The 22,582-nt window shown below is 53.5% G+C and overlaps 1 protein-coding gene across 1 annotated transcript; it reads right to left on the bottom strand.

The window, feature by feature from the left end:
- Positions 1-3,587: 3,587 nt before the first annotated feature.
- On the bottom strand, positions 3,588-22,084 carry ARHGAP25 (Rho GTPase activating protein 25). The gene is made up of 11 exons (XM_050325951.1): positions 21,830-22,084; positions 17,638-17,831; positions 15,246-15,333; positions 14,728-14,847; positions 12,389-12,596; positions 10,375-10,507; positions 8,950-9,023; positions 8,257-8,378; positions 7,210-7,403; positions 6,140-6,714; positions 3,588-5,565 (listed from the first exon to the last, which is right to left on the bottom strand). Exons 1-11 carry the CDS (start codon positions 21,888-21,890, stop codon positions 5,355-5,357), a joined length of 1,980 nt encoding a protein of 659 aa, XP_050181908.1. The 5' UTR covers positions 21,891-22,084; the 3' UTR covers positions 3,588-5,354.
- Positions 22,085-22,582: the final 498 nt, after the last annotated feature.

The following is a 22,582-nucleotide window of genomic DNA, read 5'->3' on the forward strand; positions in this document are numbered from 1 at the left end:
TGCACAGCAAAGGGACAAATGGGACAAAGACTCTGCTGCAGTTTTATTTTTAAAGCCACCCCTGCTGCCATCATCGGGGAGGGTTGATGTCTGAGTGAGCACAAGCGGGTCAGAGTGGATGACAGCAATTTAATCTGCTGATACCTTTCCATACCTTCTTGTGCTATCCTTGACCCCGAGCCAATGCCCTTCCGCTGCCAGCTGGGGGAAAGATCCTGTCTTTTGGAGCTAATGAGCTTCTAAACACTCCTTCTGCAAACTGTAAGTGGGATTTATCCCCATTTCAGACCTTACAGAGCTTTCTTTACACTGGATAGGAGGAACACAGGGAAGGAGCAGGATGTTCCCACTCCCCTAATGGAAACATCCCTTCCCAGGGTGTGACAACACTCCAGTTTCCAGTGGACATTTTGACCTTTCACTGTCTGTAGCTGTTGTGTTGGGAACAACTGTCCTTGGGGTGCTTGGCTGACCTCCTGGCTCCTTTTGGAATGGCATTTCCACAGAGCTCAGCACCTAAAACGAGCACCAGAGTTTCAGTGGCATCAGAAATGTTGGATGCGTGCGAAGGCAACACTTAGGCAGCATCCAAAAACCCACCCTCTGAGCCCCAGGAAGGGGCACACAGGGTAAAGGTGTCACTGAGAAGACTCCAAATTGACAGTGGCCCTCGGGATTGAGTGTGGATCTCATCCAGAGCACATGGAGGGCAAGGGGAGACTCTCAGGCTGGATGGCAGCCTGTGCCAGCCTTTATCAGGGAGATGAGGAAGGAAACGAGGCAATGCTGTGGGGAAAGCAAAGATTTACCTCTCACATGCTCAGGGAGCAGGTGCCAAACTGACACTTACCCTTGTTTTGTCAATGAGAGGTCAAAGCCTGGTCTCTGCCCCTCAGGCTGCTTTGGAAACAGCTCCCTGGAAGCAGCAAACCTTTGGGCCAGCTGGTGAGATTCCTGCTGCCCTGTCCCCGTCCCCGTTATCAGCACGTTGTGCGAGAAGGGCTGAAATATCCCAGTGGTTTGACACGTGATAAAGCAAATTTTCACCGGCCACACCACTCGGGTGCCCCGAGCTGGGCAGGGCTCGCCGGGGTGCTCTGGGCACAGGGAGGCATTTTGGACAGGGTTATGCCTGAAAAGGGCTTTCTGTGAGGCTTCCCCACACGACGGGCTGGGGATAAGGAGGATATTTCCCTCCTGCCCAGCTCTCTGCTCGCTGGGCTGTTCAGCTTGCTGAGCTCTCTGGTGTTTGCTGAAGGCTGAGCACACCCTGCAGTCCGGCGGTGGCAGCACCACTGAGGGCCCTGCTCTGCCCCACAGCCCCAGCCAGCTCAGCCCTCTGTGCTCAGCCGAAGTTATGAACCTTACCTGACTCCCAGTTAACCCCTGAGCACTTCTGGCTGTGGGAATTATCTCCTGAGAAAACCCTTGCAAAGAAAGCACTCGGTGAACCAACTGTTCTTGGTGGGGACAATGCATGTGGTGGCATTGTGTGGCAACGTGAACTATCCAGGGAAGAAGCTGTCCCAGCTGGAGCCTCTGTGAATCATTCACCATGCAAGTGCTCAGGGAATCTCCCAGCTTGAGCAACTCAGGGTTTTTGGGGGACTAGAATAGACGAGGATTTTCTCCAAAGAAGTGCTTATTTGGACAACTCTTGCCCCTGCTGCCCACATCGTCCCTGTGTTACCAGGATGCCACTTTTTCCCAGGTTATTTTTCCTCCAGGCCAGCTGTGGCATCCCTGTGCTGCAGCAAGGTGGCAGGAAAGCACAGAGAAAGTGGGACAGTGGGACCTCTCCCAGAGTTTGGGCCATGTTTTTTCTCCCCACCTCGGTGAGCAGTTGTTCATGCCCTCAGTTTGGCAGCATCTCCTCCCCAGAAGCAGCCTGGTCTGGGGGGATTTTCCAGCTCCCACGTAAAGGAAGGACAGACTGAGCAGTCTGGAATTGCCTGGGGGGAACAACATGTTCCCACTGCTCCTGGGGCTGGAGGAGCTGCAGGGCTGGGACAATCCCCCCTCGGCAAGGGCTGGACACTTCCCGCACGTCCCCCGATCCTCCCCCAGCTCCTCTGAGCACTGGCCAGGCTAAAAAAGGAAAGTTCCCCTGGTGCCAAAAATGCAACTTTGATAAATCTGAGCGGATAAGGCAGAATAAGTGTGGCTGGCTCGGGATCTGGAGGGGGATAATGTGGGAAGGATAATTTTATTTTCTTGCCTCTCGACACCTTCCAAACCCCCGGGTACAAGGAAGTGAATTCCTAAATTAGTTCGGGAAATACCTGAGAAGGGCACAGAAGGTTTTATGCTCTAACGCAAAGAATCCCAAACAGTGAGAGGACTGAAATTATAGCCCAAAAGGTGTCCTATTTTCAACCCAAAAGGCATGATTGGACAGCTTTAGATGCACTGAGGTCTGTGGTTTAATGGCTCTAATTTGCAAAGTTGTGTCACCTTTAAAGGGAGAGGAAAATCCTCCCTCTGATTCGTGGGTTGTCTCCTCGGTGATGCTCTTGTGTCCTCAGGCTGTGCACTGTGAGGGTTAAAGGGGTGAAAAAGTGTTCTTTTGGCAGTTTGCAAGCCCACAGAGCCCAGGGCAGGGTTGAAAAGGACCTTTTTGTGGGATTTATTCTTTATTCTTTATTGTGGACAATCTGTTGTGCCTTTACACGACAGTAGTAACTTCAGATTTTCTAGGGGATCCAGAATCAAAGCCCAAACCCTGCTGAGCTGAAAAGGCACCAGACAGCCCTCGATGAGTTTACATTGCCCCTTGCAGCCCAGAGGAGCAGCAGCCCCTGCTCCAGGTGCAGGAGACACTTTCTCTGCTGCTCCTTCCCCAAAAAGCTTCATGGTTTGGCTGCAGGGGAAAAAAAAAAAATTAAAAAAAAAATAAAAATGCTCTCCGAGGCTGCTCCTCCCTCCAGGCACTGAGGAATTTCCAACCCACCTGACCTCCACTGCAAAGCCTATCTTTTAAAGATGACCTCTGTAAACACTCCAAATGTTAATGGGTGGAATATCTTCAAAGAAGTCACTCTGATCTTCAGAAGCAGCCACGAGGTTGTTTGGCCTCTCTGCAGCGGAAGTGGAGGAATGCACAGTTTACACTAAAATAACGTGCACTTGTCCTGGTCGTGGAGGTCTCTGAGCCTCAGCCAAGCCTTTGCACGTCATTCCAATCTGCTGTGAAGGAATTATTTGCCTCTTCACACTTTTGATCTCTGCAGAAAGGAGCGTGTGGCATTTCCAGCCCAGATGGTCAGAGTTTCTCCTACACCCGAGGGAGAAGTTTCTCCCTAATGACTCCTGAGCCTCATGCTCAGATTAGTGACGAGCCCTCTTGCAAAGGTAAAAAAATTAAACTAAGATCTGCTGGTCCAATGCTGGGGGCTACTGAGATCCTCACCGAGATTTCAGATCACCAGGACTGAGATTTGAGAAGTTTCAGTCAGATTTAAAACCTTCTACTCAAGTTTGGGACCTTGTACTTGGATTTGATCCCCGGGAAGAGCAGAGGACCTTGGCTGTGGGTCCTTGGGAAGGCACTGGGATTTTGCACGTTGTGCCCACACAGCCCTCCAGAAAGTTCAGTTCCATGGTGGGAAGGTTTGTGGGAAGGGCAGGGAGGAGCTGTGTAGCCTCTGGGGATCCCATGGAGAGGGAGACCACCCAGAGTCACCATCCGTAGGTCCAGTGAGCTATTTATGGGCTGGACTTTCACAAACCTCTCCTTCACCAGTGCTTTGTACCCCCAGCTGAGCACACGTGGGTTCAGTGCACCAAACTGAACCTGAGACTGAGTCTGGGCTCAGCTTTAGGGCTAAACAAGACACATCTCCCACACCCAGCAAGGCTGAGAGCACCAAGTGCTTTATACCCAACACTGACTTTTATTATCCAACGTTTTCCCACTCCCATCTCCCTTTGTTTCACAGAGTTTCCTCTGTGTCCCTTCCTCTCACCAGTTCTTTCTCCTCCCCAGGCTCTGTCAGACAGCTCTGCAGCCTGCCTTGAACACAGCTTTGCCTCATCAAAGCCAAGGCCTCAGCAGCATGAACCCAGTGTTTTGGGATTCACCTCCCTGTGCTTGGCACAGGCACCCGTGGTTGGTGCTGCTTGAAAACTCCTGCAGGTCTCCATGGTTTTCTCTTTTCCATCCCCATGAAGGCTCTAGGCAGAGCTGACAGAACAGAAATGAGGAGTGAAAAGGTTTGCTTGCAGAGTCCTGCTATTTTTCTTTCCTCCCCCAAAAAGCTGTGGCAGCACCGTGGTGCTGCTGGAACCACAGCTGGCTGGCAGGGGTGGGAACAAGCAGGCAAGGTCATAAATAGTCACAGTGGGATTTTTGGGGTCCAGTTTGTCGTTATGCTGATGGCAGCAGGTGCTGGGGAGAGCACCAGCACCATGGTTGGGGTGCAAACCCAGGTTTCCACCAGCTGGCTGAGGAAATCCTGTCCTGTGCTGTAGAAACAGTGAGAAACCAAAGCAGGGGCAGTAAATGAATCCAGATCTGCCCTTCCTTGAAAACTGCCCATCAGGGAAATCGCAGCAGCCCCGTTTTCTGTGCTGGCAAAGTTGCTGATGGACTCCCTCTGCACAAAGAGCTCCAGGGAGGGGTGTGTGAAAGTGCTCTTTGTCAGCTGTGCTGGATTTCTGTGCACGTGGGGGCAGCAACTTCAAATACCTGAACAGCCCCTGAACTGGGGAGGTTTCTGTGATGTTGGGATTTTCCAGCTGGAGCCTTGGTGATGATGATCACAGCAGAGGATGCTGCAGGAGATTCTCTGATTGACCTGAGGAGCTCTTTGGGCTTGTCCTGCTCTATAAGAGCAATAACCAGCTGTGGGATCAACACGAACACCCTCAGCTGAGGTGCTGAAGCATTTGCAGCCCACCAGGCAGTGGGCTGTGCCATCCTGGACCTTGGGGCTCCTCTGTCTCCCTGGATCCAGGATTCATGGATGTTTTGCAGGGTGGGGATCCCCAGCAAGGAGCCAGGGGGCTGGAGGAGGGATTTCTTTCTGTAGAGGGAAAATGTGTCCACCACCCAAACTCCCGAGTGCAAGACATTCTGACTGAGCAGCAGGAAGTATTGGCCTGTTCTCCAGGTAACTTGAGCAGCTGAAAGAGGAGTTGAGATAAACACACCAAAAAAAGCTAAAGGATATTGTTGAAAGTTCCATTTTCAGGGCATTGAGCAGCCTCTAAACTCTGGACTCCTCCCTCCGAACGGGCCTGTGGTCGGTAGAAGGACACTGGACAACACAAATCCCTGGCCCAGAACCTGCTTGGAAATTCCTGTGGATTTTTGGAGCTGCATGTTGTGCCTGTGCAAAGCTGGCTGTCTCCTCCTAGTTGGTTTTGTCACCAGTTTTGCCTGTGGGTTCACTTAATTTTTTTAGCTCCTCCTCAAGCTTCTTGTTCTTCTTCTCCACGTCCTCCCGCGAGCGCTCCACGTTCATCAACTTCAGCTGCAGCTCCTCAGACTTCTTCTTCTCCCTCTCAATGTCCTGGTTCAGCCTCACCACTTTGGCCCAGACTTCGTAGTTTTCCTTCTGGAGACTGCAGAGAAAAGTGGAGCATGAAAGGGTTGGATCAGAAAAGTGCTGGAAAACCAGCACTTGGCTCTTAAGGGGTCCACCCTCTGTGTCATTAAGGAATAAAACAAGCCAAAGGTCCTGCCCTGGGTCCCTCCATGGCCACATAAAATGATGCAGTAAATCAATATGTGTATTGATCATGGGATAATAGTGATAATACAATAACTATGTGATGGTTACAACTAACAGTGTTGCAATGCTAGTGCTGAAATCTGGAGAGCATGGTGGTACAGGATTAAGGTAATAACAGGAATTAGGACAGTTTAATTATGGCAGGAGCACTGCAGTGCCATACAGTGATGTGATAAGAAATATAAAGTATTAATATTGTGGTAATTTAACATTAGCAACTGAGTCATGACAGTACAGCAGACACAGTAAATTGATTTTTAGAGAGCCTACTAAATACTGTATTTTAGCATTAATCACTACTCTTGCATACTGTTTAATATTATTGGCACATAAATCTGGGCAATATTTGCTGTCACCGCCCCAGCTGCAGATTTCCTGCTCCCCAGAAAGGAAGGAGCAGTTACCTCTTGATTTGCTCCTCGTAGTCGTTTTTCTGTGCCTCCATCTCTTTCTCCAGCCTGAGGACCATGTTCTGCAGGAACTCCCCGCTCTCCTGGTCGGGCTTGGGCACCTCAGTGGCGGGACTGGCTGGTTCCCTGGGCTCGTGGCTGGGGCTGGGGCAGGGCAGGAATTCCCTGTCGGAGATGCTGCTGCAGGGGCTGGGGCTGGAGCCGCTGCCGTCCCCGCTCTCCGGCGGGGAGGGGGGGACGTTGTCGGAGGTCGCAGCCCGGTGGAGGTCGAGCAGCTTAAAAAGATCGTGAGACAACGTTCTCTTGTGTCCGTCGGGGAGCACGGGGCGGGAGCTGCTCCCGGGGGAGCTTTTCCAAAAGTCACTGGCGAACACATCCCTTTTCTCCTGGCTGCCTTTGTCCCCCGGGGCAGCCGCTGCCAGCAAAGATTTCCTGTTCGGTAAAGTCTGAGTTCTTTTCCTTGGCTCCATCTTCCACGTTCCCAGGGTATCTTTGGGCTCCTTATCTTCCCTGGGGGCGCTTGAGCCCGCAGCCGGTCCAGGGGCACCGCTGGAATTCGGGTCATCCCTCTGGAAAGCAGGGAATAGCGTTAGGAGAGGCTGGCCCTGCCCTGGCAGCAGACAGGTTGTAGCCACTGCTGGCACTGCAAGACCTCCAAAAGCCACATTTGAACACGGCCACGGTTTACCATTAAAATTATTTTAGATTGGACCCTCCTTCCCATTAAAGAGAATTTTTGCAGAGATTTCTTCCGAGAAGAGCCTTTAAGCCTCGGTGTTTTGCCTTCACCAGCCTGAGCTGAAAAGGTTTCATCTGTTCAGCTGTTTAGATGAAAAGCATTGGGAATTTTCATGTTTCTCGGGACAGCAGATTTTCCACAGGAAAGTGGAAAGTTTATCTGCATCGTTTTCCTGACATAAATATTCCAGAGCTGACAGACACAGCTCTTCCCCCTTTCACCAGCAAGTGCTTTTAGTGGCTCGCTGACCTGTCAGAGCCCACCATAATTAATCACACACTTAATAAACGTGGGGGGGATTATTTCCCTGGGGATCTGTCCTTACCATTCGCCTCTGGATCACGGCCCTGGGCACGGCAGGGTCCTCTGCAGCCCCCCAGCCCACGGAGCTGCGAGGGACAGGGGCTTTCTTGTCATTTTTGGGGGCAGGCGGAGACAGTGGCACGTCCTTGGACAGGGGAAAGAGGCTCTCGTGGTCACTGATCATCACAGTCATCACCTTCTGCACCCGGGGAGTGCCTGCAGGGAGGAGAGGCTGTCAGGGGCAAAGCCAGCACAGAGGGGTTCCTTCACCCACACTGGGAGGTTCTGGTGCCTGAAAAAGGAGCTTGGGAGGTTCTGGTGCCTGAAAAAGGAGCTTGGGAGGTTCTGGTGCCTGAAAAAGGAGCTGCAGGTGAAGACGAGGAGCGGGATCATAAAGCCAAATAGAGGGGAGGATTTTTATATTGCCCTTTATTTTTATATCAACCTCTTATTATATATTTATTGGTGTAATTATAAATATACCATATTTGTAAGATATTATTGTGTAATTATAAATATTCATATTTATGCATTATTTACATATATCTATTAACAGCAGGGGTAGGATATGGATTTGTTCCCTTTGGCTCAACAGCCAAGCCCAGGTATGGGGTGTGTGAATATCTGCATAATTTGCATGTGAGGTCTGTAGAATAAAGCAGCCTTTGGCCTTACAGCTGTTCTTTTATCAGCTCTGTTACATCTGTCCCTGCCCACAGGGTTACAGTTTGGCTCAGCTAAACACTAATTTCTCTGGGTTTCCTTTGTTTCTCTTAGAAGGATTTGACACCTTCCTGCTCTAAGAAATAGAAATGACCTCACCAAATTCCTGAATTGTTTGAGCTCTCTGGAGAGAATAAACAGTGGTTTTTGTCACCATAGACACCTTTGCAGCCAGTAGCACATGGCTTTGCTCTTGCTCTGCTGTTCTTTCTGTGCCCACGCCCGTTTCTGGCTGATATCCATCGGTCCATCCACAGAAAAACTGCATTTTCAGGACTGTGGATGCACCTGAGTGTTCCAACATGCCAGGTGCTCCAGTGCCAGTTATCCCAGGAGTCCCTTTTACCTCTCATAATCGTTGCAGGATCCTCTATCTTGGGTCTGATGAGGTTCACTCCGATCACTGTTGCCAGGTTATCCACACTCATCTTGTTGACGCTGGAGTTCAACTGTATTTCGTGTAGAAACCTGCCAGAATTCAGGGGAAAATGTTCCCCATCAGAGCAGGAAGGTTGCAAAAAGCCTTTCACACCCACTGGTATAAAATCCTGATTTTTTCTGATCCTCCAGCTCTTCCTCTCAGTCACAAGGACAGGAATAGTTCACCTTAGAACAGAGAACTGGAGCTGGGCCTTACTGGTATCAGCATAAAATCCCCCCATGGGATGAGCTGCTCACCTCCAAAACAAACCAAAAAGGAAGGGAAACCTCCCAGTAAACCTCAGAATAAACCCACCCAGGCTGGGTGAAACCCACAAGTTTTGGTGCACCAGGTTCTGTCCAGGAGAACTACACCTGATTTTAACTCCCAGGGATTTGTAAGTGAGTTTTAGGGTAGTGATTTATGCTCAAACACTGCCAAGGTGTTTATCCCTGTGGCTGAAATTCTTCCCCCTGCAGGAGTCAGGATCTGGTGACTCAATGGAAACCAAAACATGGCTTTAGAAGACTTCTTTCTGCCTGGAGGAGGCAGCTTTGGCCTTTGGGGTGACAATTCTGCTCCCCAAGACCAAATCCGAGCTGTCCACACAGCACTGACCTGCAGATGTAGCTGAGGAGGTTGTAGTTGTCTCTGGGAAGGAGGGACAGTTGCTTCAAGAGCTCCTGATGGCCCTAAAGGCAAGCAAAGAAACAGCTCTAGAAAGATTCACTGGACTCAAGAACGGCTCTTGGCCACTCCACCCCCCCTTGTTACGCTCCTGCCTCTTGGTGATTCCCAGTGCCCACCCCTGGGAGTGCTCAAAAATCACGTGGATGTGGCACGTGAGGACGTGGTTTAGGGGTGAACATGGTGGTGCTGGCTGATGGTTGGGCTTGATGATATCACAGGTCTTTCCCCACCTTGACAACTCCGTGATATTTCAATTCTCTTGCCATTTGCTCTCCTTGGAAGTCCCATTTCTCCATCAGGAGACATGGACATGGAGGAGCACAGCAAGGAGAGGCAGCCCATGGCCACAGCAGCAAAGGAAGGAGCAGGGTCCCCTCCAGCCAGGAGCTCTTTGCAAAGGGCTGATCTCCTCATCAACTGCCTCATCTCCTCGAGTTTCTTGTGTATAAACATTCAGGACGTCGTTGACCCCAAAGATCCCGAAGTGGAACAACCCACAAGAAACATTTGCCCTGGGAACACCTGAGAACTGCAGCTGCCAGAGCTCCCAGCTGAGCAGATCTGTGGTGTTGGTCTGTGTGCTTTCATTATCATTTGGGGTATTTCCCTGGAGTGGGTTTCTTTGGCCAGGTTTTGGTAGTGGGGGGTTTATGGGGGTGGCTTCTCTTAGAAGCTGCTGGAAGCTTCCCCTGCCTGGTGGAGCCAATTCCAGCTGCTCCAGGAGGGAATTCCTGCTGCTGGCCCAGAATGAGCCCATCAGGAATAACAGTGACACCTCTGGGATAACAGACTGAGGAACAGAAAGGGATTGAGCAGAAGGAATTCCAGCCAGGGAAGAGCGGAGGGAGACCATGGGAACATCAGACACCCAGGGCAGGGCAGGAGGAGGGGCAGGAGCTGGAGCTGAGGTTCCCCTGCAGCCCCTGTGGGAGAACAGGGTGGGGCAGCTGAGCCCCTGCAGCCCCTGGGGGAGCATCGGGGTGCAGAGACCCCCCTGCAGCCCATGGGGGGTCACAGGAATGCAGAGACCCTCCTGCAGCCCCTGGAGGAGCCCACGCTGGAGCAGGTGGGGATCTGAAGGAGGCTGTGACCCCACGGGAGTTCCCAGATGGAGCAGGGTCCTGGCAGGGACTGTTGTCAAGTCGAGAAACCCCACTGGGTTTGGGAGAGTTTTCCTTTTTAATATTTGCTTTTTCTTTGTGTTCTTCTTCTCCCAAAGGTTCCCGAGCTCAGTAATTACGCAGCTGATAAAGCCCAGCTAAACATGCACCAGCACCTCCACCCCACAAAGCCCTGCATGTGAAACACAGCTGGTTTTAAGGCCAGGAGGAGGAAAACAAAAGCATCTCTTACCTTTGCCTCATCAGCATCCAGTGCCTGCCCACAGAGCAGGAAATCCTCGTACTGGCTCCAGGGCACGACGGGCTCCGGCAGCTCCCGCAGGTACAGCTTGAGCAGGGAGGCCACAGTGTGAACATCCGTGTCCCTGCAAGGGTGCACAGGGTCCCTCAGGGGAAACTCAGCCCCAGGAGGTCCCAGCAGGGGAGCAAACCCTGCCCCAAGGCTCTGTTCGAGCTCCCTGCACAGATGTGGGCACAGGGAGATGTAGGTGGGGAGGGCAGGGTGAGCTGGGGGGATCCACAGGGCACCCCAAACCAGGGGATGGCCCCAGCATGGCAGGACAGTAAAGGCTTGGAGGAGATTTTCACCACCATGGGTCGGGAAGGTCCCAATGTCTGAGCTGGGATAGCAAGAAATTCAGTACAAGGGCTCCTGTTCTCTCCCCAAGAGCGAGTTTTGAGCAGGCACAGTCACTGCCTCAGCTCTACCCAGCTGCCCTGCCCTGCCCTTGGGCCCTGGCTCACAGTCCCTTTCCTTGGCTGCTCCATCACGATTTGGGGCAAAGCAGGAGCCAAGGCAGCAGCAGCAGCTGCCCCTGGCACGACACAGGCTCCTCTCTTGGTCAGATAGTGTTGTCTCCATCTCTCCCCTTCACACTGTGAACCTAAAATCAGCTTTCTTCACCCACTGGACAGCTCTGAAGCCACGTTATTTAGTGCATATCTGTTTGCCCTCCCCAGCTCTGACTTACAATGGGATTTAGATCAAAGATCTCTCCTAACAAAACTGCTTTAAAGCAGGAAAAGTTTTATGGTAGGGACTGGTGAATAGACAGAGGAGGCCCCTGCACACCACTTAAACAAGGGGTTCTGCACAAAAATCCAGGGAAGCTCCTGGGTTTGGGGCTCCCCTCCCAGGGACATCCCAGCTCTCAGAGCTCAGGTGTTGCCATAGGGAGCAGCTCCCAAATTCTGCCCAGGTGGGGCATCCCCACGGCCAGTGTCCCCCTCACACACAGCAGCAGCCTGGGCACTCCTTGTCTCCAGTGGGCAGGACAGGGCAGGAATTGAGCCAAACCCCTCACTTTTGGTGCTGTGCAAAGGCAGGACCCACTTTTCCATCACTCCAGGTCCAGGATCATGGATTTCACCAGCACAAGCTGGCAGGTGAAGCCCCAGGGCAGCAGAGGTGAACAGAACAGGGTGGGAACTGAGGGATGGAATTCCTTATGGAATGGAGGCCAGACCCAAGGGGTTCAGGTGGGGCAGGTGGGAAGCTCCCTTGGAGACAGGGAGACACCTGAGGGGCAGCTGCATCCCTTTAGGATCCCTTTGGGAAGGGAAGCACCAGGGCTTTACCCTCCTCCTCTCACTTTACAGGCCATGGCAGAGGCAGCAGTTGCAAATGTCTCTCTCTCCAGGACCCACGAGCAGGGACAGGCAGCTCTCCCAGATTCTGGGGGTTCTCCATTTCCTCTTGGCTCTGCAGGGGACGAGGGTCAGGGGGGCCTGACCTGCCTTGCAGCAGCAAAAATCACTCACATCTCTGTGTGGTGTTGCAGGGAAAAGCAGCAGGAGGAAAATATCACGGCTGGGGGCTGGCAGGGAGAGAAATAACTTCTGCTGTGCATCAGGGTGTGCTCTGAGCTCATTTGGGATCCTCTCCTTGCTCTCCTTTCTCTAAACCCTCAGCTGATGGGCACTGCAGGCTCTTCCCTTTGCTCCTTCCTAGGCTGCTCCTGCAAATCCTAAATTGCTCCTGCAATCCTAATTGCTGCCCTGTGCAGGGCTAAGGGTTGGACTCCATGATCCTCGTGGGTCCCTTCCAGCTCAGCAAATCCTGTGATCCCGTAAATGCTTTCCTTCATTTGCACGAATCTCATCTCAGCAGCCCCCTGTGCCTCCCTCTGTGGTTTCTGCTGAATGCTGTCCAAAAGCCCTTCTGGAGGGCGCAGGGCACTGCAGGGGGGTCAGACTGGCTGTTTGCCCTGGGATTTGGGGGTGGGAGAGGCGGGTCCCAGCGTTACCTGTCGAAGGAGGGTCTCTCCCCGGCGTCGAAGGCGTCGCGGAGCTGTTTGACCAGGTTGTCCTGGCCGGGCAGGCGGAAAATCCCCTCCTCGCTCAGCCCGTGCTCCCGGATGAACTCGGCACATTTCTGCACCAGGATGGGCACCTGGGGCTGCCCAAACTTCTGCTCGTAGGCCATGGTCTCTGCCAGGCGCTGCCCAAACACCGCTGGGGAGGGGAACACGTTGTGAGGGGCCCAAAATTCAGCTTAAAGGCTCCTCAGAGGGGCCCAAAAGCTCAGCTTGAAGGCTCAGCACCCCCCAAGGGGGGTCACTGCAAGTGCTCCAGCAGCACCTGCTGCTCTGGCAGCACAGGGCACACCAGGAGTCTGCAAGCTTTCTAAACCTACACTCAAATCCAGAGAGGTTTCTGCAAAAGCCTTTGCCGATACAAAGTTCCACGGAAAGGAGAACTTATTTCCCGAAGAAATGACAGCGAAACAAAACCTTGTTCCTCCTCCAGATAATTCACAGTTCCTGAAAGGATTAAAGCCAGGCAGTGAGCCTTGGGGTTTGGCTGCCTGGAAGCAGGGTCCTGATGCAGGAGGAGACAGGAGCAGGGCACAGGGAGGGAAGGAAAGACACAAAAAGCTCAGAAATAAGAACGGATCTGGAGCTGGAATTCTCACTGATCTAGTTGCTCTCTTTCCCTCTTCCCCTCCAGAAACTCCCCCAGTGCGAAGGAACAGCAGAGTTCCACAGAGGGTGGTACCTTTCCTTTGGAGAAATGGCTTTTTCCTCCTGAACTCCCAGCAAAGGGCAGTGGGAAGGCAGCAGCCTTCACCCCAGCTCTTCCTCCCCGGAGCCTGGGCCATGGTAAGGGCAGACAAACCCCAACTCCAACTGGCTCTGGGATATTAATGGCACATGCTCCTCTGGTCCTCCATCCCATCTGTGCCCCAGCAGTGCCTTGATGTGTCCACTTTGTGCTCTGAAGGCTTAAATAGTTCCTGTGCATCCCCCAGCCCAGGAAAGTGCAGGTAAAAACACCCTCATCTGGAACCACAAGGCCTGTCAGTACCTGCCTGGTCACGGGGTTCTTTTCATTTTATCACTGGCTTACACTTTTAAATAAAGAATATAAACCTGACACTGTGCACAGGAAAAGCAAATATCTTCTTTTTTTTTTCTTTTTTTTTTTTTTGGCCTCTCTGCTTTGGTAGCTGATAATGACTTGGTTATTTGACTGCAGGCTGGCAGATTTGTTAATCTGGGGACACCACCCCGGTGTCAGAGGGTGACAACCAGCCCTGCAAAACCCTCCAAGATTTTGGAGATGCTTTTGCTGTTTCTTCACACTCTGCAGCTTCTCTGCTTCTTGGTGAGCAACGAGCTCACAGCGAGCTGGGTCACAGGGCTGCCAAAACCTCCCCTGCCCCGTGGGTTGTTCTAAAACCTCCTGTTGCCTCAGCTCACTCTGAAACCAAAAAACCCTCAGTGTGAGTTTTGGGGTCTGTTAACCTGGGTATTCACCTAAAATGCAGCTCCACAGTCCCTGACTTCTCTGCTGTCCTCAGGGGTGTCTGTGCTACTATAAATGTACATTTTCTGTCATATAAAGTTGTTTCATCTCTCTGGAAGGAACCAACAGTCTCCTAAGTTCCAGTAGGGATCAGATGTGGAGTTCTTACAGGAGTTCATCCTTATAGGAAAAGTCTGGATAGTTCATCCTGATGGGAAAAGTGGCTGGAGTGACCTTTGCTGCTTCTTTTGTGGTTTCAGCTGTGGTGTCAAATTTTACAGTGTGATCCTTTCTGATCCATCCATGCTTTAGAATTCCCTGACTGCAATTTTACAATGGATTAACTGCATGGCTGGGGGCCTGGAAGAGGATCTGGGGGCTGGAAGAGAAGACCTGGGGCTGAAAGGATCATGCCTGAGTGTGTGGCCCAGGGCAGGCTGGGAGCAGAAAGGTTGGGAAGAGCAAGAAAAGCTGGAAGAAAAGCAGAGCAAAGTGAGGAGGTTGGCTGATGAAAGGCAGGATTTTTCAGCACTTCATCCCTGAATGGGAGTTGTTTTCAAGAACAACTTTTTCAAGGTCAGTAAGTCAACGAGGAAGTTGGCAAAAGAAGATGAAACCAGCCCAGAAATGTTCGTTCATGCTTGGCTGCCCTTTCCTCAGCACTGCCTGTGTTTGCAGCAGCCCCAGCACCAGGCTCTGCCCCAGCTTTCAAGGGCGCTCCCTTTTCCTGTGCCAAGGATTTGTGAGCCCAGCCTTGAAATGCTCACCCAGAAGTGCTTCCAGCCCACAGGACAGCAGGAGACCACCCCTCCCAGAGCTGCCCCTGCCCCCCCTTTACCTCCTGCCGCCGAGCCCAGCGCGCGCCGGATGGATTTGACCCACTCCTCCATCTCGCACTGGGAGCTGGCCATGAGCACGCAGGGGTCCTGCCCTGCCCGGGGCTGCTCTCCAGCCCCCCCTGCAAAAAAAAAAATGAACATTTGTGCAGCCTTTATGGAGGAGAAGAGGCACATTCTTGCTGCTTTCTTTGCTGGGTGACTCCAGTTCCAGATTTCCCTGTTACTGTCTCCTCGGCTGCGAAGGAAGCAGAGCTCTGACGTTGCACTCGGGGAAGCTCTGCAAGAAGGGAACAGAAACTGCTGCACTCTGCAGCTTGGCAGGGCTTCTTCTCACCATGACACAGGGCCCTGCTCCAGGCCTGAGTATTGAAAGTAAGATATTTATCCTACTTACAGGAAACAGCACTGTGGAAAAAAAGGCGGGAGCAAAAGGACTGGGAAAAAGACTCGCCTGAGTGATTGGGGGTGAACAGAGCGGCCCAAAAGTGTGCAAGGAAGAGGAGGGAGCCTTCCTCACCTGGGATGATTTCGAAGATGAATTTCCCTCCTTCCTCTGGGTTGCTGGCCACCTCCTTGATGGTGCTTCCCTGGAGGGACAGGCAGCCCTGGGACAGAGCAGAGCAGGAGCTGAAAATACCTGTGTCCCACCTCTGCGAGGCCACACCAAGGTGTGCCAGCACTGAGGGTGGAATTCCTGCTTCCAAACAGCTTGCAGGAGCTATATTTCATATATTTGATTGAAAGATAGATAGATAGATAGATAGACTAGAATGGCTTTTCAAACAATAAGAGCCACTTCTTAAATGAAAGTTTTCCCAATGAAGTGATTCTCAGAATAAAAAAACCTGCTTCTTTTGCTCTTTTTTTTTTTTTTCCCTCCATTCTCATGCTTTTTTAGCCCCTATTGGGAGTGGAAGGAGAGAGAACAAAGGAGAAGGGACTTGGCAAAACCACAGAGGATCCTCTTTCTGCTGTGAGGGAGCAGGAAAACTGTTCCTTTAACACAGCATCACTTAAACCCAAAAACCAACCCAAAGCTGGCAGGAGAGGAGTAGGGGAAAAGAAGAAAAGGGATGGGAAATCAAAAATTAAAGTGGAAATCAGCCAAATTCTGTTGAACCTTCTCTCCCCTGGCTGTGGGGGCTGGTGGAGGGGCTGGGCTGAGTCAGCCCCAGAGGCCTCGAGGGGCAGGAAATGAGGCTGTGCCTCAGAAATGAAGTTTCTCAGTGATTTCAGGCTCCAAGAGCCTGCACTGCAGCTGCATCCATCAGAATCTTTGATCTGTCCATCAGAATCTTTGATGGATCCATCGGTATCACTGATGGGATCAAAGGGGCTCAAACTGCCCCAGGGTCATGGCCAGAGCTGCCAAAAGTGCCAGGAAGAACCATCAGCTTCTCCCAGCACTTCCTGTTCCCACATCCCATTTACAGGGGAGGAGGCAGGACTTTTCCCTGGAATTTCTCCAGACAAGTGAAAAGTCGGTGGATGCTCAGAGAGCAAGTTACAATGCTGACAAAACGAATGAAAAACTGAAAAGTTATCCACAGAAATTTGGGAAATTTATGGATTTCTTGCAGGCAGGTGTGGAGTGATGCATTCCGTGAGAAATGGTCTGTGTGGGGTGGACAGAGGGTTGTTGGAGCCTGGAGGGGCTGAGGGTGGGATGGAGCTGCCTGAGGGGGCTGCAGACTTTGGGCACTGGTGCAGACATTCAAATCCTGCCCACGTGAATGATCACACCCCAGTTGTGTCCAAAGGATTGTTGTGCTCTCCTGAGGGCCCCAAAAAGCACCAGAACTGCTCTGAGCCAGAGTGCTCAGCAGGTTTCCAGCCTTGTCCCTCCAGCCATGCAGGGTGAGCCAGGGCAGCACCTGCAGCACTGAGGATGGGGCTGGGCTGGGACACAAACCCAGAGGGCAGAGAGACAGAGATTTCCTTCCCTTCCAGCTGCCTCTCCCGTGGCAGGAGGTCCCACGGAAGCAGCTGCCCTTGGCTGGCCCCTGCCCAGCCCTCAGCCCCGCCCTGAGCTCTGGCCTCATCCTCCCGTCTGAGCTCATCCTCACAGCCAGGCTGTGCTGCAAGTCCTGCTGTTTTTTCCTACGGGCATCCTGTCAGGTGCCTTTCCCATCAAGAGCAGGGCTGGCACCTCTCCCAGAGCTCCCAGCCCCTTGTGCACCCAGTGCTGCACCTGCTGCCAGGAAAATGGGGGGGAACTGAGCTCTTCTCCCCAGCTCTTCTCCTCAGCTCTCCTCTCTGGGGAAAGGGTAACAGCTTGGGAGTTGTTGAGTGGTTTGTTTTTATCCCAGCACCCCAATTCTTGGGCACAGGGGAATCCAGACCCCAGCAGGGCTTGCAGGCACCTGAAGAATTTCAGTGAATAGATGAAGTCCCTGATCAGGATCTTTCATCTCTCTTGCTGCCCAGAGGCACAAAACTCCTTTAATACCCAACTCCAGACAAACCACAAACCATTTCACTGAACCATAGAATCATGGGATGGTTTGGGTTGGAAGGGACCTTAAAGCTCATCTCATTCTACCCCCTGCCATGGACAGGGACACCTTCCACTCTCCCAGGTTGCTCCAACCTGGCCTTGGACACTTTCAGGGATGGGGCAGCCACAGCTTCTCTGGGCAAGCTGTGCCAGGGCCTGCCCACCCTCACAGGGGAGACTTTTTTCCTAATATCCAATCTAAATCTACTCTCTGTCAGCTTGAAGCCATTCCCCCTTGTCCTGTCACTTCAAACCCTTGCAAATACTCTTTCCCCCTCCTCCCTTCAGGCTCCCTTCAGGAGGCCACCATTAGGTCACCCTGAAGTTTCTCTTCCCCAGTTCTCTCAGCCTCAATTTCCCAACACCAGCAGGACTTCGAGAACCAGCAAAAAGCCCAGTGGCCTCGTCCTACCTGTGGTTTGGCATCATCCTCATCCTTGTAGTAGTAGAGCTGCTGGCCCTTGAGCACGAAGTACCTGTGCTGCCAGTTCTTGACGATGGAGCGCTGCTTCTTGAGCCAGCCCAGCTTCAGCGGCCGCTCCAGCGCGCTGGGGGAGCCCGGCCGGGCGCCCGCGGGGTCCCCGCTCATCACGCTCCTGGATCGGGCTGCCAGGGACACAGAGGGGTGGGATGGGACAGTGGGGACACAGGGGACACAGGGGACACAGGGGGCACAGGGGACAGAGGAGCAGCCAGCAGGGACAGCGGCTCTCTCGGCCCCGAGCGAACTGGCTCGAGCGTTCAAAGGAAGTGGCTGCAGTATCTGTCAGGGTGTGCTTCCTTTTTCCTGCGTGGGAGTAATTGTCTTGCAAGTGAGAAGAAAATCATTAGCCTTTTTTTGGTGGTGGGTTTTTTTTTTGGGGGTTTTGTGTGTTTGTTTTGTTTTTTTCTAATGGGAGTGTGTGTGTTTTTTCCAGCCCGCCCCAGCGGAGTGACCCGACCTGGCTGGGAAAAACCGCCAGGAAGTTGCTCTGGGAGAACCTGGTGTTCCCAAAGGGGCAGATCTCACACTGTTGGGACTGGAAAGTCTCCAAGGAGGGAAAAAGTGCCTGTGTGGATTTACCACTGGGCAGAGCAGTGTTCCTGTCCCCTGTCTGCATCGCACAGAGGAGCCCCACTGGTGCCAGGCACCCTGTGCCATCTCCAAATGCCTCTGTGACAGCAAATCCCTTGGGAGGGGTCATTTCCAGAAGGGATTTTTGCCTCTGGACCAGACAATGCAGCCCCCCAGTGCCAACCCAGACTGGGCAGAGTCAGCATTTATGGCTGCAGGGTGAATACAATCTCTGCCCCCAGACACACTCTTCTCCCCACGATGGCCAGTGGGGCAGAGAACTGCAAGAGCTGCGTTAGATGTGAGCACCCAGGAACCCTGGCCTGGGCCTGAGCGCAAAGGAGAGCCTGAACAAAGGTGCAAACTCAGAATATCTGTCACTGCCTTGTGGTGTTGGGGACTGGGGACACCTGAGCAGGTGGCACATGGCACAGACACCCCCAGGGAGCACGAGCCTGAGAGCACTTGGGCTGAGCAGGGCAGGTGCTTCAGGGGGTGCTGCAGTTCAGATGTGTCCCCACTCCCCCTTCCAAAATCCCCCAGAGCAAGAAACCCCCTGTGTTTTCCCTTCCCCCTGGGTAGGGCACCCTGAGCTCGCCCCCCACTACAAACCTGCCACAGGATTGCAAATCACTTCCCCAAAGATCCCAAAAAAGGCTTGTGAATCCCAAAATCAGCCTTCAAAGTGCCATGAGGATGCTGCACACCCAGTGTGGCCCTGCAGAGGACGAGGGTGGAAGCAGGGACCTCCCAAAGGGAATTGCCAGCCAGCTCCCCAGAAAAAAGCTGGTACTGGGGATTACCCTGATGAAAAACCCAAAAGGGGTTTCCAAATTGCTCCTCCAGCTCTGGCACCTTCTCTGCTCCTTGCCAAAACATCTGCATTACTCAGATCTCCTAAATATTAGCTATTCCCAGCAAAATCCTCAGGAGCATCATCACTGTCCTCCATAAATCACATCCCCTCGTGTCCTGTGGCTGCTGCAGACTCCTGGGGACGAAGGATTTTTAGGCAATGATCCTGCCTGCCTCCTGTGGGGGTTTATTCCAAAGTGAACCTGTTGCAGTTGAGCTCAGAGGGCCCTTAACTCACACCCACTCACACGGGTGGAAATCAGGGAGCTGCTCCATCCATCTCCATGTCCAGCCTTCCCCAAAGAGCTCAGCCTGGCAGTATTGATACTCTGGTGGCACAAGGCTTGGAAGGAAAAAATTTGGGATTTTTATGAAAAACGCAACGGTTTTCTACCCTTTATGGGAGATATCAACCTCCCTCTAAGCCCATCAGGGTCTGCAGATGGAAAGGAAGCACCCAGTGGGTGCTGCTGCCTCTGCTCTCAGCCTGGAGCTTAAATTGTCCATCCTTGCTGGAAACCGGGTTTATTCTCTCCCTCCTTGAAGCTTTCCCCAGGTCCATCAGGAGTGTGGGTTCAGAGGGGTTCCCTGGGGTCCCTTTTGCTCAGAATCAGCCCTTCCAGGCTCAAGGTGCAGCTGGAGGCCTGTGCTCAGCCGTGTTTGTGCCCATCCATGTGCCCCCACCTGAACATGGGGCCGTGTTTTCCCTCTGCACGAGGCAGCTCTGCCTGAACTTTGGGCCCACTGAAGGCCAGAAGAGCAGTTTTGCTATTTTTGCCTCCTCCCCAGAGGTGTCACTGCCCGGCCCCACCTCAGGGCTCAAGGGGGGGTGTGGGGAGGGTCCTGCTCTGGGGCCTTGGCTTTGCACAAAGCAAGGTTTTTCTGCCCGGTGGAAACTTCTCTGCACGCACAGAACCAGAACCACCGAGGCTGGGGCTCCTTCCTCACCACTTTCATAAGTCTCTCTCTGCCTTTTGTGGCTGGTGAGATGCCCAGCTCAGGTGTGATGACCAGTTCAGGTGAGATGCCCAGCTCAGGTGTGATGTCCAATTAAGTTGTGATAACGAGCTCAGATAACCAGGTGTGATGCCCAGCTCAAGATTTTAGGTGGGGTGGGCACAAAGCTTTTTCCCAGGCTCTCCCCAGCCTGGTCCAGCCCAACCCAACCCCTCTTTCCTCCCCCAAGCCCTGCACCCTCAGCCCTGCTCTCCTCTGTGCTCTCACGGGGCAGGAAGGAGCCACCAAGAGCTACTGTGGTGCCCCCAAAGCGTTTCCTGTGGCAACCACCTCTAAGGTTGAACATTTCCTCCAAAACATCCTCCCTCTTCTTCCAGCCCTGGCACTGGCCACAGCAGGGTGTCCTTGTCCTGCTGCCCACTCCCCAGAAAGAGGAGCCCTGCCAGAGGGGACTTGCAGGAGGAATGGCAGGAGATGCCACCCTGGTGCCCACATGGACATTTGGCTCCTGCCCCGGACCCTGTGCTGGCCAAGAGCCCTCCCTGCTCCTGGCCCTGCAGGAGGGACAGTGGGGACTTGGAATAAAAACCAGTGAAAGGGCCACAGGAGGTTTCACAATGAAATCCCAATTGACACAAAGAGCTTTGCAGTTTCCTCAGCAAATATTTGCAAATATGACTTTACATTTCCACAAATGAAGTGGCAGCACCCCTTGGAGATACACACAGACACCCTCATCCAGCAGCTCACAGCAGCTGGAGGCTGCAAAAGCACCAGGAATTTCATCACAAGCAGATTTTCTTGGGAAAAAAAAAGAAATTCCTGGTGCCAACACGAGTTCAAGCTTCTGTCCCATCTCCACCCTTCACTCCCCAGCAGGCTCAGTGTCCCCTGGCCTTTTTTTCTGAGCTGCTGATTGACTTTCCCCATTTCTCCAGAGCCTCTGGGCAAAAAAAGTAGGAATTATCCTGGGAATGGGCAATGCAGGAGTCCAGGATGCTTCTGTGATAAGTGTGTGGGGATTTCTTTGTCCTCCTTGAGCTTCTGGGCCGCCCGGGTCCCCTCCTGCCCATCACTGGGTGTCCCCAGCCCAGCCACAGCTGTGCCCCTTCACCTGGGGCTCTGTGTGGAGGGAAGGGCTTGGTCGTTCTCAGAAAAGTGGGCAGAAACCCAAACGACTTCGCAGGAAAATCCAGGCAGGTCGGCCTTGGAATCTGTCTCAGTGGGGAGGAGGCAGAGCCTGGCAGAGACCAGCTGGGCCAAACCTCTGCGCGGGGACAAATCCAGCGTGTGGTGCCTGCGCCGAGTTTGGTTACTTTGGCCCACACGGGGATCCCACGCGCCTTCCCAAAGGCGTTCCCGAGTGGTCCCCACGTGTGGATGAGAGCCCTGCAAGGCCTGGCCAGCAGAACGAGCCCCTGTGCTTTAAACCTACCCCCCATCGAACCTGGTTTGGGGAGGGGCAGCAGCCCCACCTTGCCAGGTCCCCCCTTGTCCCCACAGCCCCGGCCCTGCTCCCACAGCGTCCCTCGGGGGAAAGCTTCGCAAATCACTTTCTTGCAAATCATTTGCAAATCACCTGCGAAGCATCCACTGGCTGGAAAAGCAGCGGCTGAGGGCCAGGTCCCCCCTCCAAGGCCACGGGTGAAATCGCAGCCGGGCTTGCCCACAGACACCCCCACAGCCCGTGGCGTGTCCCTGCCCCTGACCCCGGCACAAAAGAAACACCCCGCGGTACCTATTTTCGCAGCGTCCATTCTCAGGTTGAAATCCCAGTTCCTTGGCAGCTTGAGGGACATTTTGCACCGGGGAGGGCTCTTTTTCTTCCCAAGGTGGGCTTGCTGAGGAGACGGGCTGAGCCGCAGCTCCGGCGGTCCCGTGGGGATCCCACACGGGGGGTTGATCCCCCCACGAAGAGCGACAGCTCGGCGGGGCTCGATTTGCCAACGAACTTCCTCCTGCCTGCGACAGCTGCCGAGATCAACCCCATAAAAGTACCTTCCTGCCCCTGCTTCCCCGCACGGCTCCGCTCGGGCTGCCCCGACGACGCTCAGGGTGATGCCCCCCTGTCTGCCCCCCGCTCTGGGGGCTGTGGGGACACGGCAGCCCCGTCCCAGCCCACCCGGGACGCGGTCCCAGCCCACCCAGGACGCGCTGCCCGGGGCTCCCCACGCTCCGCTCGGAGCATTTGAGGAAGTGGGTCCCGCTGGGGCACCGAGAGCCGCTCGCCGGAGGACGCGGCCCAGCCCGGAGTTTCGGGAAGGTTTTGCTCAGCAGCGAAGCGGGTCCAGCTGTGGCCTGGGTGGCCACGGCTGTGGGATGGTGTGCCTGCCCTGGGGCATCCCCCTGGGCACACAAGGGTGTCCTTTGATCTTTCTTGCCGACTGCTGAGTCCCCGCAGCTGATTTAGGGTTTTACACTCGCGTCGTGACAGCAGTGGGAGCCAGATGGGGATGAAATGAGGCAGCCCTTGGAGGGAAGGCTGTGGGGA

The sequence above is a fragment of the Myiozetetes cayanensis genome, unplaced genomic scaffold (assembly GCF_022539395.1).
Source record: "Myiozetetes cayanensis isolate MyiCay16 unplaced genomic scaffold, myiCay2020 scf30, whole genome shotgun sequence".
NCBI lineage: Eukaryota > Metazoa > Chordata > Aves > Passeriformes > Tyrannidae > Myiozetetes > Myiozetetes cayanensis.